Below are 16,956 nucleotides of genomic sequence, written 5' to 3'. Positions count from 1 at the left end.
CCTGCTTCTGCCTGATTGCCCCTAACCACTTCTGCCTGTCAGCCTGATCACCCCCTAACCACTCCCCTGCCAGCCTGATCGACGCCTAACTGCTCCCTGGCCGGCCTGATTGCCCCTAACTGCCCTCCCCTGCCATCCTGGTCACACCTAACTGCCCTCCCCTGCCAGTCTGGTCGCCCCTAACTGTCCTCCCCTGCAGGCCTGGTTGCCCCCAACTGCCCTCCCCTGCTGGCCCAGTCACTCCTAACTGCCCTCCCCTGCTGGCCTGGTCCTCCCCTGCAGGCCTGGTCCCCACAACTGCCCTCCCTGCTGGCACAGTCACCCCTAACTGCCCTCCCTGCTGGCCTGTTTGCCCACAACTTCCCTCCCCTACAGACCTGGTGATCAGGCTGGCAGGCAGAAGCGGTTAGGGGCAATCAGGCAGAGGCAGGTGAGTGGTTTGGAGCCAACTGCCCTCCTCTGCCGGACTAGTCACCCCTAACTGCCCTCCTCTACTGGCCTGGTCACCCCTAACTTCCCACAACTGCCCTCCCCTGCAGGCCATCTTGTGGTGGCCATCTTGTGTCCACATGGGGGCAGCCATCTTGTATCTTGGTGTGACAGTCAATTTGCATATTACTCTTTTATTAGATAGGATTATCTCTTTTCTTGCACATTCAACATTTCCCTTTCAACTGAATATACTGCATTTCTGTTAACTGTACTCAATCTTACCTAATAACAGACAAACATGTAAATTGACCGTACCTTCGCTACGCCCATAGCCAATCAGAGTGAGTATGCAAATTAACCCAAAAATATGGCGGTTAATTTGCATACATCAGCGCCCAGCGCCTGTGTCCCAGGAACATCCTGGCACCCAGATCACTGTGAGGTAAGGCCGCGTGGGCCCAGAACAGCCTGGGAAGGGCCTGAGCCAGGGGGATCCTGGACAGGGCCAAGCCTGCAATCAGAACGAGGGGGCAGGGGCGGAGCCTGCGATCGCAGGGAGCTGGGGGGTCCCCTGCCCAAGGCCAAAAGCCTCTGCCAGAGGCTTTAAGCCTGGGCAGGACCCAGCGTTGATTGGTGTGAACTATAGAGGAAACACCTTTTCTGATTGCACATTGGCTAAGCTCCCTGTATGCCACTGGTAATATTCTTAGTAACTTGGGTAATAAGAATCCAAAAAGGTGATATAGGGTTTTTCCACCACACTTCTGGAGAAAAAAATGAAGGTCGGCTGCTGGAAGGCTAAGAAATGTCATATCCTGCCCTAGCCGGTTTGACTCAGTGGATAATGCCTTGGCCTGCCGACAGCAGGGTCTGGGTTCGATTCTGATCAAGGGCATGTACCTAGGTTGCAGGCTCCTCCCTGGCCGGGGCCCAGATCAGGGCTCATGCAGGAGGCAACCAATCAAAGTGTTCCTCTCACTTTCATGTTTCTCTCTGTCTTTCCCTTTCTCTTCCACATTCTCTAAAAGTCATTGGAAACATATCCTCAGGTGAGGATAAAAAAAAAAAAAAAAAAAAAAAAAGAAAGAAATGCATATCCTATGAAAGACACATCTTGAAAATGCCTAAAGAAAGTTGTCATTTTTTCTTGACGAGACTGGAGTCCGTGTTGATGAAAACACCTTGGTGGCTGTGGTGACTGACAGTGGCTGCAGCAGCGGGGTGATGGGGCTGGTGCCTTCAATAGGGGAGCGGGCCTAAGCCGTCAGTAGGACATCCCCTGAGGGCTCCCAGTATGTGAGAGGGGGCAGGTTGGGCTGAGGGACTCCCCACCCCCAGAGCACGAATTTCGTGCACCGGGCCCCTAGTTATCTTAATAAGCCCTCCCAGAATACTTCCCTGAAGCAACTCTCAATGGTTAATGACTATATTGTTCACAACAGTGGGCACCTTCCCTGCATCCTGTGACTTTAGCAGCACGGGACACTGTTCTTTCCTGAAACATTCCCTCCCTCGGTACACCTGTGCCACTGCTGGCTGTGTCCCCTGTGCTGCACTTCAGGCTTAGCCTCCTTTATCTGATATTAAATATTAGACTGCCTTCTCCTACCACCATGTTCTCTCTCCCAAAGCAACTGCACGTATTTACAGCACTTTAATCACCTCCTTGATGTCAAAAAGACGTCTCAGATTTAATATGTTCAAACCAAATGCACTTTTTTTCCCAAAAATCGATCCTTCCCAATGTTTCTTTTCTCAGTAAATGATATTCTCCCTATCTGCACCACACTGTCTCAGCCCAAGCTGCCGTGATCTCTGACCTGCACCAGTGGTCTCTAAAGCAAGACAGCTCACTGGAATCCATGGAGAAAATAAAACTTCTATTAAAAGATCTGTTGTTAGAAAAAACAACAACAACAACAAAAAACAACAACCAAAGATAAAAAAAAGATCTGTTGTTATCTAAATAAGATTCAAGTTTTAAGCTTTACTCGTCTTTATATATAACAGCATTGGTGCCTTCCCTTAGTCTAAACATCAGATGGTCATGTCACATAGTCATACAAGACACCTGGAAGGAAGTGGGTACATCCACAATGTCCCAGGGTCCACAGAATTGCCCTCATTTACCCATTCTTTCAGAGTATTGCAATTTGCATTAAGTTAACAGATGGATACTTTTATCTGGTTTTACCTAAACTAGGTCTCACAAGATTAAAAAGATTCATGAAAGGAAAATGCAGATCCAAGGTAATCCTAATAAAGTAAGCCTAAATGAACAACAACAACAACAACCCGCAAACTGACACTTTTTCTACTCCTTTTTCCACACAGTTTGGGCTCAGTCTCATCGATGTTTCTATTTCTCTATACCTCTCCCTTCCTCTAAAACAAAAACAAAACCACACACAACACAAAATAAAAAAAACAACAAAAAAACAACAGAACTGACACTTTTTCTACTCCTAGTGTTAGACTCCAGTGAGGAGAGACTTATTTTTAGAAATAAACTTGTTCAATGGAGGAAATACTTTTGAAAATGGATGTTTAAGAGAATGCCTTTCATTATGTGATTTTTGTTGCTGGAAACCACATGAAGTATATATATATATATAAAACACTCATACATGCTCACTTAAAAAACCCAGAAGTAAATATTACTCTATCTTAAAAATACCATAAACTGAAAAGCTTCAATAACTTTCTATCCTATTTGTTAACTATATAAATATATATCTCAGAATTTGATTATGAGAACCAGCACAGTAATTTAAAAGACATAAGAAAACAGAGAGCACCTATAGTCTTTTTACATTCTCAAATGTTATTAAGTTCTGATAATATGTTTGTAAAGTATTTTAAAACAATCTGAAAATTTAATGTCTACAGAGTGAATTAGAATTTACTAGTAAAAAACAGGGCCACAGAAGTAGAATAACATTTTTTTTTTCTTTTAAAAAATTATGATTGTAAACTCCATCTGGGGAAAAGGATTTTTGTCTGTTTTGTCTCTTATACCTAAAACAGTACCTGAGACACACTTTAGGTGCTCAATAAATTATTAAAGACCCTGTTGTTCATATTATTTATATTTATATTATTTCTGTAAGAAATGTGAGCTCATGTCACAACTTCTAGAATCCAGCTGAGCTGGCTAACCTGAAAACCTTGCTCTCTGGATTATTTTCCACCATGCTTAACACTACTCTTAACCCGTTCAGTTAGCTATCAGAAAGGTTATATACAACTTGTCCCAGATCACACCTGTAGTAAGAAGTAGAACTTCTAACTGTGGGTTTGAGCCTAATAGTTTGATTCCAGAGACTGTGTTCTTAAAAAAAAAAAACACTAAAAAAAATAAGTTGAGAATAATGTATTACTCTATAATTTATTTATTTTTTTACCTCTGGATTAATGGTGAAAGTTTTAGTAGACTTTCCAACACTGAGAAGATCAAATATTATTTCTTTCATTGCAAAATCCAAACGTTCCTAGAAAAAAAAACACACACACACACAATGAATAAATCCTTCTAACTTGCTACAACTATATGTTAGGTATAATGCTAAGAATTATACATATAACGGCAATGACACAGATCTGTGCCCACTAGAGATTCATAAATCTAGCTGTATATAGAAAAATACTTATGAATTATAGTTTAAAAACATGACTATAACACCTGGAACCAATGTAATACTGAATGTCAACTGTAATTTAAAAAATTTTTAAAAATAATAAAACAGTTATAGATATTTAATTATCAAATGATTTAATACCCAAACCAATGGGTAAAGTTTTAAGTATTCATTCACCAAAATCTAAATGAAGTAATTCTCTTAGATGAAAGAGAGTCCCACATTATCTATGCAGCTGGCCTAGCGAGAGATCCGACTGGGGCAGGAAGAATCGGGCTCCGGGAAGGAAATCTCCAAGGAAAAAGTTAACCAGTAAGATTAACTGATGTTTGAGAGAGTTTTATAGTTCTGGTGGAGTGTTGGTGTGAAGCGATCAATCCGAGGGTACTGAGGCGGGGAAAAGGAGGAGGAAAGAGATACAACCTAATGGCATATTTTTCTGAATACTAGAGCTAAAGCACCATTTGCTTTCTTTTACCTTATCGACAGATTTATACTTATTTAACTACCATTAGTTCTGTGGTCTAGCAAATAGAAATGTACTCATTTTATTTAAATACTCCTTATTTATTTACTGTCAAAATAACTACAGTATGGACCATCTAAACTGTCAGATTTTTAGTTCAAAGAGAATGCAATGAACATTCTGGAATCAAACGTTTTGCTACGTTGAGGAGGTAAGCCTATCTATGCTTCTGCAGGGCTGTTGTGATTAAAACCTCTGATGTGATCACTCAGCACCCATTCATTCCCCTCCTCACACACCATCCTGTGCGGCAGAGACTGGAGAGCTAAAATGGTGTTTCCCAGGATGCCTGGTAACAGTAGGCTTAGGATGTGGCTTAGACCCTGCCAGGTGGTACACTCATGTGAGTCTTTGGGAACTGGGTAACGTGAGGAGGAGGGCGGGGGGAGAAACCTCCTTTACTGGATCATGGCAGCAGCACCGACCACCCGTGGTCCGCAGGCCCCCGGTTTTTGGCGACCGCTGCTCCAAAGCTTTCCTTAAACCAGCGGTCGCCAACCTTTCGGACCCCACGGACCACCGGTTGGTGACCGCCGGTCTAAAATATCTGTGGTGATTTCCTAATTTGGCGACTTTTTGATTATGGTGGAGGCAGCGGCCTCCTTGATAGCAATTCCGTAATTTCCTCTTAATCATTCAGACTATTAGTGTTTCTGTGAACTATTTATATTCCTTAAAAAATCCCTTTGGGTTCAGCTATCTACAGTGGATTCTAGTATCTATATCTAAGGACCTAGAGGTTAACACAAATTATGAAAACAATTTTCACGAAAAAAAAACAACCACACACACACAACCTTTCGAGATACTCAAGAGGTAATTAGTAAAAGCACTAAGGGTAGGATCATACACCTTCTTGAGCCCTCCCCACCTGAAGTGCTTCTCCCACCTGTGGCTCTCCTTTCCTTCTCCAAGTGTGTAGATCCAGGACAAACTTAATTTTGTCACACACACACACACACACACACACACCACTAACATCTTATATTTTTTATAGCATACATTTATTATTTCCACTGTTCAACAGTAATAAATATTTCATCACGCTTTTAGATGTGTAACAAATTTTCATACTCCAAGTGACTGCAACAGAATACTCTTGTAACTTACATGGGCACGTGTATTATGAGGTGAAACACTCACCTGAGCAATGAACTGAATAATCTTCACAAATATATTGAGAGGTGTATCACGAGGAACCACACTACGTGAGCCTTTTGGAAAAAGTGCTGACACTATGCTCATAAGACGACTACAGGGGAAAAAAATTAGTCATAATGAGATGATGAAATTAACAGGACATTCGCAAACTATTCTTCCTATTCTTCCTAATATGTCAGGAGAATTTATATTCCCCCACAAGGTATTTGTAATGTTAACTAAAATTCCATTAGTGTGATACGTTTTAGCAATATTTTATTTAAAATACACTTGGAAACAAAGGCACTCACCTTTGAGTTACAGTGTTGCTTTCACATTTTATTCTAATTACATAAACCCACAACAATCTGTACAAAGATTCCAGTGCAACTCGAGACATTTTAGGATCTTTATTCTGTTTAGAACAAAAGAGAATTAAAATAAGTTTATGTAAGTACTTGCAATCATTTAAGAACGGATACATTCTCTGTCAACAACTAAAAGCACTCACTCCTCTCTTTCTTATTCAATCTAAGACAGGTTTAAATATGCAAGCATATATTTGTATATGGTAAATATATGTTTGGTATGTGGTAAGTACAGATAGCTCAAAAATAACCATAAATAAGGAAATCCAGAGCCATTCTTTATACACTTAAAACAAAATAATACAATATTAGAATGATAATAATACTTCTAAGAATTTCAAAATTACACACACACATCAACTTACTTGGTAATAAATGGTTCATACAATACTGGCATAATGATAGAAGGATTACTAATCTTGGCAATTAACTCACTGCAACCCATATACAGTTAAAATCTAGAATACCAAATGCTGTTACAGATATTTGCATTTATGAAATAATGCAAAACATTACTGAGTGATTTGCCTTAACAAGAGGAAATATATAGACTAGTGGGTTAAGAGCATGGTCTCTCAAATGAGGAGTGACCAGCCAAACCGCATGCTTGGATGCTGTTGTATCACTTGGTGCCACAATTTCCTCAGCTCTAAAAACGAGGCAATATGGTACCTACCTCACAGTCTAGGAATTATGTGAAAAGCACTTGAAACACTGCCTGGCACATGATAAATGCTCAACAAGGGTCTATACCTTCAATTATTTATTTAGAATCAGAACACTTTTAATTATTACTATTTAGAAACAGAAAAGTCTTCCATTTCAATCACAATTTGCATACCAGCTATTATAAAAGGTAAAGTTCTCAAATGACCAGTCATGTAGAGATTTAATTGTGAATACTGAAAATGCAGCTAATCATCAATTTTATTAGGAGAAACTCTTTATGCTGGTTGTAGGATGCATTTATTGCTATAAGTTAGCATTTATTTAATTTTATTTGGGGAATTTCTTATGACTGAACAATTATTTTATATATAGCAACAGACAAAAGGGAGTTCTTAAATACTAAGTAACTGGCCATTCTATTTTATGTTTTAAAATATAGAAAAATGGACATCTAACTGCTTATGACTAAAAACTATGCAAAAGTTGTAACAACTGAGGGTATTTTTACAAAAGACAACCACTAGAAAATATACTTTACCACATTTATCTATATGAATATTTAATATAATTAATGGAATTATTATATTCTATTACATTTTGAAAATGAAATGTATTTTAATAAACACTGCCTTTATAATTATTCAAAGTGTGCATACATTTTTGGGGACACCTTGATGTTACTAATATAATAACCAAGCTTTGGGCAGTACTTTCTTTTTTATTATACTGATATTGTTTAAAACCTAGATGTCAAATATCAAAATATGAATTCAATTAGTTTTATGTACACTCCAAATAATACTTTCACATTATTTGGTTTATCTTATTTTCCTAAGTGCTGAAATTTCTACCATAAAAAAACCCACACAGAAATCACCACAAAAATACATGATTTTCAAACTTTCCAAGATTGACAACTATGTTAACAAAGCAGAATTACTTTATAACGAACAATAGCAAAACAAGATGAAAAGTGACAAAAATCAATTATTATTTATTTGACCACTACAATGATGTGATCATGCCCAAATAATAAAAACACCCTAAACTGACCTGAGTCTTAAACAAAGTTATCTAATTGCTTCATTACAATTTTGGTCTAATGTGAATAGTCAGATTACAGTAATAAAAATCCAATAGTATTAATATATAATAAAATTTTGATTTGTCAGTCAAATATGCTCTTTGGCAGCAATTATTTTATTTTTTCTTCCCTTTTTCTCTACTGTGAACCTCCCCCAAAATAATTTATTTAAAACCCAAATCAATCGGATAAAAGTTTAAAAAGTGTTGCAATAAAATCATATTCAAAATCTAAGCTATTGTCTCAACTTCATTTGCAAATCTTTAAAAAATTTCATTTATAACAGCTAATGTAAATTAAACTATCTTAAAATTGAGAATTCTGGTTAACAATCAACATTCATTATCAAATATTGTAAATTCATTTTCTTAGGGCCTCCTTTTAATATTAAAACTGTAGAATGCTCCTGCTGTGTGGTACTCTTTTGCTACCATACAAGAAGCAAGGCATGAATAAATATTATTAGACATGCAATGCAATAATGGGTAAAGGGGGGGGGGGGAAAGCCACACTTAAAGGAGATAAAGCAACGTCTTACATTGACACAACTCACCTGGAGTGTTTCTATTTGCTTTCTGATACTGTTGTTAGATGGCATCTAAATAAAGCAACGTGAGACAGCAAACATAAACATGAGATGCAGCACATGCATGTTAGATGAAAATAAGCACCAAACAAGACAGCTCCTCACCAAGGCCTCTATTTAGAAGAAATTTGAAATTTCCAAGACAGTGGCCAGAAATACTCAGAAGAAAAAAAAAAAACCCTCTAATTTTTTGGGAATCATGGGATACATCTACAATACTCAAACTGAGAGAAAACACTTAAATTTTTAACAATCTAATTTTTCCTCTCCAAAGCACTGCAATTGAACTTAAACAAGTTTAATTTTTAAAAGAAATTAAGCATACACTGTAGAAAAAATTCTTCAAAACATTTCTGTATGATATGTACTCTTATTCCTCTCTTAATTGCTCTTCAGAAACTTTAAAATCATTTTTCACGGAATGACCTCAGTTGATATAAAGACAGGGTTATGGGAAACTACCAAATTCTGTTTGGAACAAAAGTAACAGGTTTAACATTTCCAATGAAAATAAACTGGATGTTCTCTCGTGCTAATTCTGAGCCTACAGGACTAAAGCCCATTTTTTATGATCACCAGCTTCAAAAAGTGGTATAATAATTTTTAAGAATTGGGCAATATATTAAAGTGCCTTGAAAAAATATTATTTTTACTTTTATGACTTCGGATGTCTTTTTAATATCCTAGAATTATAGCCAAAATATTTTCTTAAAATATCTGTTACAGCATCATTCCTCATAGTACATTAAAAGGTAACATGGTAGACCAGAAAGAGCAAATGTTATGGCACTGAATGTATCTAGATGCAAATCTTATTTCTATCACTTTTTGGCTCCCTAAACATGGGTTACTTAGTTATCTTCTTTCAGCCTGTCACAGTAAGAATTAAATGAGATACTGTATTCAGAGAATCTGGCATATAGCAAATATTAGTAAAAATCAATTTTAAGAAGTAGTAGGTTTAATACATGAAAAACTGTTATGGACTTTTTTTTTTTTTTAATTAAGAGGTTACTGAAAATCTCAAAACAAAAATCAATTTAGGTAAGGCCTTTTCCTTGAGCCAGTATTTCCTATATATAAAAAAACAAATTATACCTGTCACAACAGGTAATTAATGTAGTTTTTCCCCTGAATGCTCAATTCCTTACCTAGACGATGCCGCCTAGCCCCAGCATCTAAACCTAGTAAACAGGAACCAAGTCATAAAATTTCTGCTGAATAGAGCCTTAATGTAAGTTAAGGGTTAATGGCCAAGACAACTATACTCCAAATATTCATGCTAAGTGGCTCTTATCTCCTTTAGCCTGGCAGATTAGCCATTCACGAACATGGACAATATGCCAGAAGTATTTATCAGGAGGTAAGGATTCAAAGAAAATGGAGCATTTTAAATGAAAGCCTTAAGACAAAAATAAAAAGTTAAGGTACTGCGAAAGAACTGCAAATATGTTAGGTGGAAATGTAGATATATAAAAAAATTCCAACAAGCAACAGAAAAGTATGAATTGTCATGAAACAAAGCAACCTTCCAAGAACACTTAAATGCACATCCTATATAATAAAGAGTTAAAATGCAAATTGACCATCACTCCAACACACAAGATGGCTGCCCCCATGTGGACACAAGATGGCCATCACAAGATGGCCAGCCGGGGAGGGCAGTTGTGGGCGATCAGGCCTACAGGAGAGGGCAGTTAGGGGTGGCCAGGCTGGCAGAGGAGGGCAGTTGGGGGCGACCAGACTTACAGGGGAGGGCAGTTGGGGGGGACCCAGGCTTGCAGGGGAGGGCAGTTAGGGGTCACCAGGCCTGCAGGGGAGAGCAGTTGGGGTGGAGTGGGAACCAGCCCTGAAGGGAAGAGCAGTTGGAAGGGACCAGGCCTGAAAGGGAGTGCAGCTGTGGGCATTCAGGCCTACAGGGGAGGGCAGTTAGGGGTGACTGGGCCAGCAGAGGAGGGCAGTTAGGGGTGAATGGGGCTGCAGGGGAGGGCAGCTGGGGGGGGGGGCCTGGCCTCCCCCGCCCCCGTGCATGAATTTCGTGCACCGCGCCTCTAGTCTTAATATATTTTATTAAAAGTATGAAGAATCACATTACCCAGCAAATTATCAATCCCCTTTAAGTACCTCTATCTACATAAATCATCAAGATAAGGACAGAAAACAGTATGTAATATAACTAAGTAAATAAAAACTTATTTTCTGGTTGCATGTCATAGCGTTGAATCAGCTTGATTTGGCTGTGGGAATTTTCATAAACAAAGCAGAATATATCATTTCTCATTCAAACATGAATAAAATCAATGTAGATCCAGGAGGAGAAAATTTTAAAATTATTTTTCAAAGACTTATATTTCCTATATATCTTACAAAAAAAAATCAAGGCATTTTAAAAAATGATACATAAAATCAGGGAAAAGATATATAGGATAATGTTGTCTAGTGGATCAATCCTGAAGTGTGAAAAGGAGAGGCAGTTCTATTCCTCACAAGACCACAATGAGCTGTAGGGCCAGAGACAAGTAATTTAATCTCTCTGAGCCTTGTCATTGCCTCTAAAGTATTAGGTTTCAGTCTTAACCTGAACTTAGAGGGATGACAGGAAATGAAATCTCACGTCTGCCTTTTATATGTCCTGTAAGCAAATCATCAAATAGTAATCTGTGTAGCAAATTATCGAATATTAATCTGTATATCAAAACAGTCTTCAAATCAAGCATTCTGTGACATGCAGATGAAGATTATCGCCCCCCCCTCCCCAGCAACCCCGTGTCAATCATTAACAGTGCTCCTACCCGATGAGGAGTATCTCCTTCCCCCCCACTCCCCACCCCGTGTCAGTCATTAACAGCATTGCTACCCGCAGAAGAAAAGGAGATCCTGTTAGAGCCTGCTAGCAGAGCATCCGGGCAAGATTAGGATCCTTCTATCTCACAGTTTTGTTTTCAGTACCAAGACAGGCCGGACACAGATGTGCCAAATGGTGTTGATTCAAGTCAGAATAATTCCAGGAGTTTTTACATCTATGTGGATCCAGTATCACACTTTAGTTTGGCTGGGCATACTTATATGAAATGTGCTTTTAGTAATTATTTTATTATCAAGGCTTTTAACTATTATTCAGACTTGAATGAACATCATTGAATTTTCTCAAACACAAAGTAAGTTTTATAAGATTAATACTCTACAGTTCTAAGGACTTTATTAACAAATACTGCTAGGTTGAAGATACTATTAATACATCTATCATTAAAAATGTACAATTTGGCGCTCATGAAGACAAACCAAAATTTTAATCAAAAGTTTCTTCATGTTTATACATGATTGATTTCCTATAGAAGGTATGGAAGATGGTAAACTATTAATTATTCAAATGTATCAACAGTAATGAAAGTTTATTACAAACTAGTCAATGAATATGCATAAGTGAATACACTACAGTCAGCATTTACAGGTCACAAATGAGATTATGTCTTACCTTTAAGTGTGACAAACAGTTCTGTAGGAAAATATGCCAGTTACTTAAAAAAAACTGTTTCTGACTGACACATAAAAGGCAGGTAATTAGTGGATACAGAGCCTATAGGAGACAGAGAAAAGAGAGAGTTAACACTTTTCACCACAAAGCACTGGACTTGTAAATTGTATTTCATTTATTCTCATAAACAAGGAAACCAAAAGACTCCTTTATGCAGTTTAACCGTTTATAGTAAGAAACATGATCTCACAGAGTCAAGTAACAAAGCATAACAAAGGGCAAATTTTCTACAAGGACCGTTCTTTGACCTGTCATATCCTCCCTGAGTTAGAGCACGCTATTATTTTCCCTAGAGCCATTCCTCCCTCAATCAGTACAGTGGTTACGAGCATGGGCCCTGGGGTCAGTGGACAGCCTGGCATCCAAGTTCCAGCTTTCTATTTGCCAGGTGTCTGACACCATGGAGGATACCTCACTAGCTAGGCCTCACTTTCCTAAAATGTAAAGTGGAAAATAATAATCAAACACATCCTACGAGGTTGTGAGGCTTAAGGAAGACAAAGGAGGCAAAGCACTCAGTTCAGTGCCTGGGACTCATGTTTATTATTATCTCTACCGTAAGTGGTCAAGTATGTGTCCAATTCTCCAAACTTTCCCCAAGTTGCATGAAAATTCAGAGAAATCCCTCAAAGGTACAAAAAATTTGCCTTATTTTATACTTTGGATATATGATAATTTCACTTTGTACAATTCTCTTAAATCTCCACTGACTTCATAAAACAATTACTAAGACCCCCTAACTAAATATGTAAATACTAGTGGCCCGGTGCATGAAATTTGTGCAGGGGTTAGGGGGGAGGGGTCCCTCAGCCCAGCCTGCACCCTCTCCAATCTGGGACCTCTTTGGGGATGTCTGACTGCCGGTTTAGGCCCAAAGGGATTGGGCCTAAACCAGCAGTCGGATATCTCTCTCACAATCCGGGACCGTTGGCTCCTAACCGCTCACCTGCCTGCCTGCCTGATCGCCCCTAACCACTATGCCTGCCGGCCTGGTTGCCCCAACTGCCCCCTTCTGGCCTCATTACCCTTAACTGCCCTCCCCCTCCGACCTGCTTGCCCCCAACTGCCCCCGCCTGCCAGCCTGCTTGCCCCCAACTGCACCCCCTTGCCGGCCTGCTCACCCCTAACTGTACCCACTTCCGACCTGCTCACCCCAACTCCCCTCCCTGATGGCCTGATTGCCTCCACCCGACCCTGCCACCAGCCTGCTCACCCTCAACTGCCTCCCACCCCCACCGGCCTGATCGCCCCTAACTGCCTTTGCCTCGGCCCCGCCACCATGGCTTTGTCCGGAAGGTCTCCTGGAAGGTCTCCTGGTCTAATTAGCATATTACCCTTTTATTAGTATAGATTTGAAATGGTTCTTAATACCAATGAATGCTTCTTTCTGGAGCTCAGTTCAAAAGTAGTCTGATAAAGCATCTCCACAAAATTTTTCAAACAGGGAACATTCACTTCATTTTTAACAGCCTAGGTAAAAAGATAATGCAAAAAGTAAGAAAACAGTTACAAACGTGGGTTCAAACTACAAGAACTTTCTGTAAGGTTTGAAATTGGTTAATACCTCACTGAGGATCTCATGGAAGTACAGTACCATGACGTGCCAACTGACCAAATGTTAAGTAAATAAGATAAAGGTGGTCCCTGCCCTGAGAGCACGAGCAGAGAATGCAGGCAAGTGAACAGGTGGTATACCAGATGCTGTAAGAGGAAACTGAAATTCTCTGTGGTCTGGAGGCAGTCAGAAGGGACCGCTAGGGAAAAATCTCACAAGATACACCTAAGCTGAATCCAACATCTCTTACCTGAAATATTGCAACCGCTTCCCATTTAACCACTCTGGCCTTATCTCCCACTCTCCTGCCCCCAGCACTGGGATCCAGCCGCACTAGCTAGCTTCCTGCTGTTCCTCGAACACATCATACATGCTCTGGCTTCAGGATGTCTGCACATGTTCCTTCTGCCTAAGCTCTCCCCCGCCCCCCCCCCCCCCCCCACCCCCGGTACAGCATGTCTCACTCCCTCATTCCTCCAGCTTCTGTTCAACTGCCACCACCTCTTTTAAGAGGGTGATCTTTCCTAATCACTCTACTTTAAAATTTCAGCTCCCTTACCATGTTGGCGATTCTCTACCCTGTTTTCCATTTCTCCATAGTACTCACCCCCATCTGCATACTACATATTGTACGTGAGTTTATTAGGTTTTCCTCACAAGTCAACGCGACAGGAGCAAGGAGTCTTTCCCACCTTGATCACTGTATCCCCTGTGCATACACGAGGCCCCCACACGCAGAAAGCACTCAAGACACATAACAAATGAATGAGGCGAGTCCAGCCAGGTGAAGGGGGGAGGAGGTAATTAGCGAGGCAAGAATGCTCCAGGCAGAAGTGGCTCTATGTGCAGAGGCAGTTGTTATGGGTTAGAACAGTGGTTCTCAACCTTCCCAATGCCGCAACCCTTTAATACAGTTCCTCATGTTGTGGTGACCCCCAACCATAGAGTTATTTTCGTTGCTACTTCATAACTGTAATTTTGCTGCTGTTCATGAATCGTCATGTAAATATGTGTGTTTTCCGATGGTCTTAGGCGACCCTGCTAGCGGTTCTTGACACACAGGTTGAGAACCGCTGCTGTAGAGCCTAAGACCATCGGAAAACACAGATATTTACATTATGACTCATTAACAGTAGCAAAATTACAGTTATGAAGTAGCAACGAAAATAATTTTATGGTTGGGGGGTCACCACAACATGAGGAGCTGTATTAAAGGGTCGCGGCATTAGGAAGGTTGAAAACCACTGGGTTAGACTGTGCTGTCCCCCCCACCAAAGTTCCTGTGTTGAAGTCTTAAGCCTCATGTGACCTTATTTCAAAACAGGTCATTGTAGATATAATCAGTTAAGTTAGGATGAGGTCATACTGGGGGTAGCAGCTAATCTAACTTGCCTGGTGTCCTTAAAGTGGGGGAAATTTGGACACAGACATGCGCAGAAGGAGAACAGCATGTGAACATGAAAGCAGAGATTGCAGTGAGGCTTCTAGAAGCCAGGGAATGCCACCGGTTGTCAGTAAACACCGGAAGCTTGGCAAGGGGCATGGAACAGAGTCTCTGTGAGACAACACGCTTTTGTTGGTTAAGCCACCTAGCGTGTGGTACTTTGTTAGGGCTGCCCTAGCAAACTAATAAACCACAGAAGGAAACATGGCATGAAAGAAGAATTAGGCAACTCAGTAATAATGGAGCATTGTCAAACATCTTGCTTTGTACAACTGGCTCCTTTTGATGGATTACCTTAAAAACTGTAACCTAACCCAAGTTAAACAGCTGGCAAAAAAAACACATTTTCAAACAAGGCGGAAGCACAAATGACAAATGGCATGGATAAGTAGCAATGGAAACCATTTCTAAGAAGAGAAATCAGAGTACCTGTACTAATGATCATAGCCTCAAGCTGACATGGTTTTATTAACTAGTCTGTTTTCTTTTTGATAAAATGAGCCTATTTCACATGGCCAAAAGCTGGGGTGGGGATGGAAAGCTATCTGACTCAAACTACTTGCAAAGCTATAAATTATGTTTGTTTGCATTTAAAAAATCTTCAAAATAGGGTTATTTCAAAATGATAAAGGTGCCCATTTAAGAGGATATCACAATTTTAAACATATATGTGCTGAGTAATAGAACTTAAACATATACAAAGCAAAAATTGACAGAGTGCAAAGAGAAATTGACAAATCTACAGTTAGTTACAGTCAGACTTCAGTACTCCTCACTCAATAATTGCTAGAGGTAGTAGGTAGGACATCAGCAAGGTTATCATAGACAAATAATACTATCAACCATCTTGGACCTAATTAATATTTATAGAACAATGCCATCCAGCGACAGCAATAAGTACAGTCTTTGCAAGTGCACATGGAACATTCATCAAGATAGAGGATACCCTGGCCCCAAAACAAGTCAATGCATTTCATGGGATTCATGCCATACAAAGTATGTTCTCTAACCACACATTAAAAATGAATAACTTAAAGATCTCTAGAAAAATCCCCAAGTGTTCAGAAATAAAATAATATGCCTCTAAATTATCTGTGGATTTCATAAAGAGTATTATTAAAAAGTATTTTGACCTTTATGAAAATGAAAACACAAGATATCAAAATTTGTGATTTGCCACTTTAAAACTACTTAGAGGGAAATATACAGCGTAAAGTGCTTATATTAGGAAAAAAAAAGGAAAGATCTGCAGGATCTCAGCTTCCACCTTTAGAAACAAAAAACAAACAAACAAAAAAAGTGCAAATGAAAACCAAAGTAGAAGAAAGGAAATAAAAATCCAAGCAGAAATCAATGAAATAGAAACTGAAAAAGAGAGAACATCAATAAAGCCAAAAACTAGTTCTTTGGGAGGATCAAAAAAATTAATAAATGACTAGCCAGAGAGACCAGGAAAAAAGAAGGAAAGTAAAAACTTAGCAACATTTGGAATGAAAGTGGTCACTACAGATACAACAGTATAAATTATATAATATCTATATTATAAAAACTCAGTGGCCCTAATGCGGCGGGGTGGTGGGTGGGGCGGCGATTTCACGCCCTCGGCGTCTAGTATAGTATAAAGCTGACCAACCTGATACCAATAAACTTGATAATTCCCTTAGAAATGAATAAATACCTTAGAAAGATCTGAAAGCTCACTCAAGAAAAAGTAGTCTCAGAAAACCTGTCTTTTGAAGAAAATCATTTGGTAGTTAAAAAGGCTCCCTCAAGGAAAATTCCAGACCAAGAGGATTTATTGATATATTCTATCCAACTCCAACGAAAGACTGAGAGCCAATTCTACACAAACTCTTCTTACATAAGTTACCTTGATACTAAAACCAAAAAAGAAAACCACAGACCAAGAGCTCCAGGAACACAGATAGGTGCAAAAATTCTCAATAAAATAACTTACAAAATAAAATTTAACAATATAA

The 16,956-nt window shown here is 39.4% G+C and overlaps 1 protein-coding gene across 1 annotated transcript in view; it reads right to left on the bottom strand.

Moving 5' to 3' along the window:
• The window catches only part of FRYL (FRY like transcription coactivator), a 245,550-nt gene that overhangs the window by 94,142 nt on the left and 134,452 nt on the right, over positions 1-16,956 (bottom strand). The window contains exons 11-16 of the mRNA XM_054729167.1: positions 13,350-13,448; positions 11,919-12,020; positions 8,411-8,455; positions 6,048-6,151; positions 5,740-5,848; positions 3,837-3,923 (exon numbers count right to left, since the gene is read on the bottom strand). Of these exons, the coding sequence (XP_054585142.1) occupies positions 3,837-3,923; positions 5,740-5,848; positions 6,048-6,151; positions 8,411-8,455; positions 11,919-12,020; positions 13,350-13,448 (546 nt within the window). The remainder of the gene's footprint in view (positions 1-3,836; positions 3,924-5,739; positions 5,849-6,047; positions 6,152-8,410; positions 8,456-11,918; positions 12,021-13,349; positions 13,449-16,956) is intronic.

The sequence above is a fragment of the Eptesicus fuscus genome, chromosome 2 (genome assembly GCF_027574615.1).
Source record: "Eptesicus fuscus isolate TK198812 chromosome 2, DD_ASM_mEF_20220401, whole genome shotgun sequence".
Taxonomy (NCBI): domain Eukaryota; kingdom Metazoa; phylum Chordata; class Mammalia; order Chiroptera; family Vespertilionidae; genus Eptesicus; species Eptesicus fuscus.
Note: the sequence above shows the minus strand (reverse complement) of the source record. Positions and strands in the feature narration are given on the sequence as shown.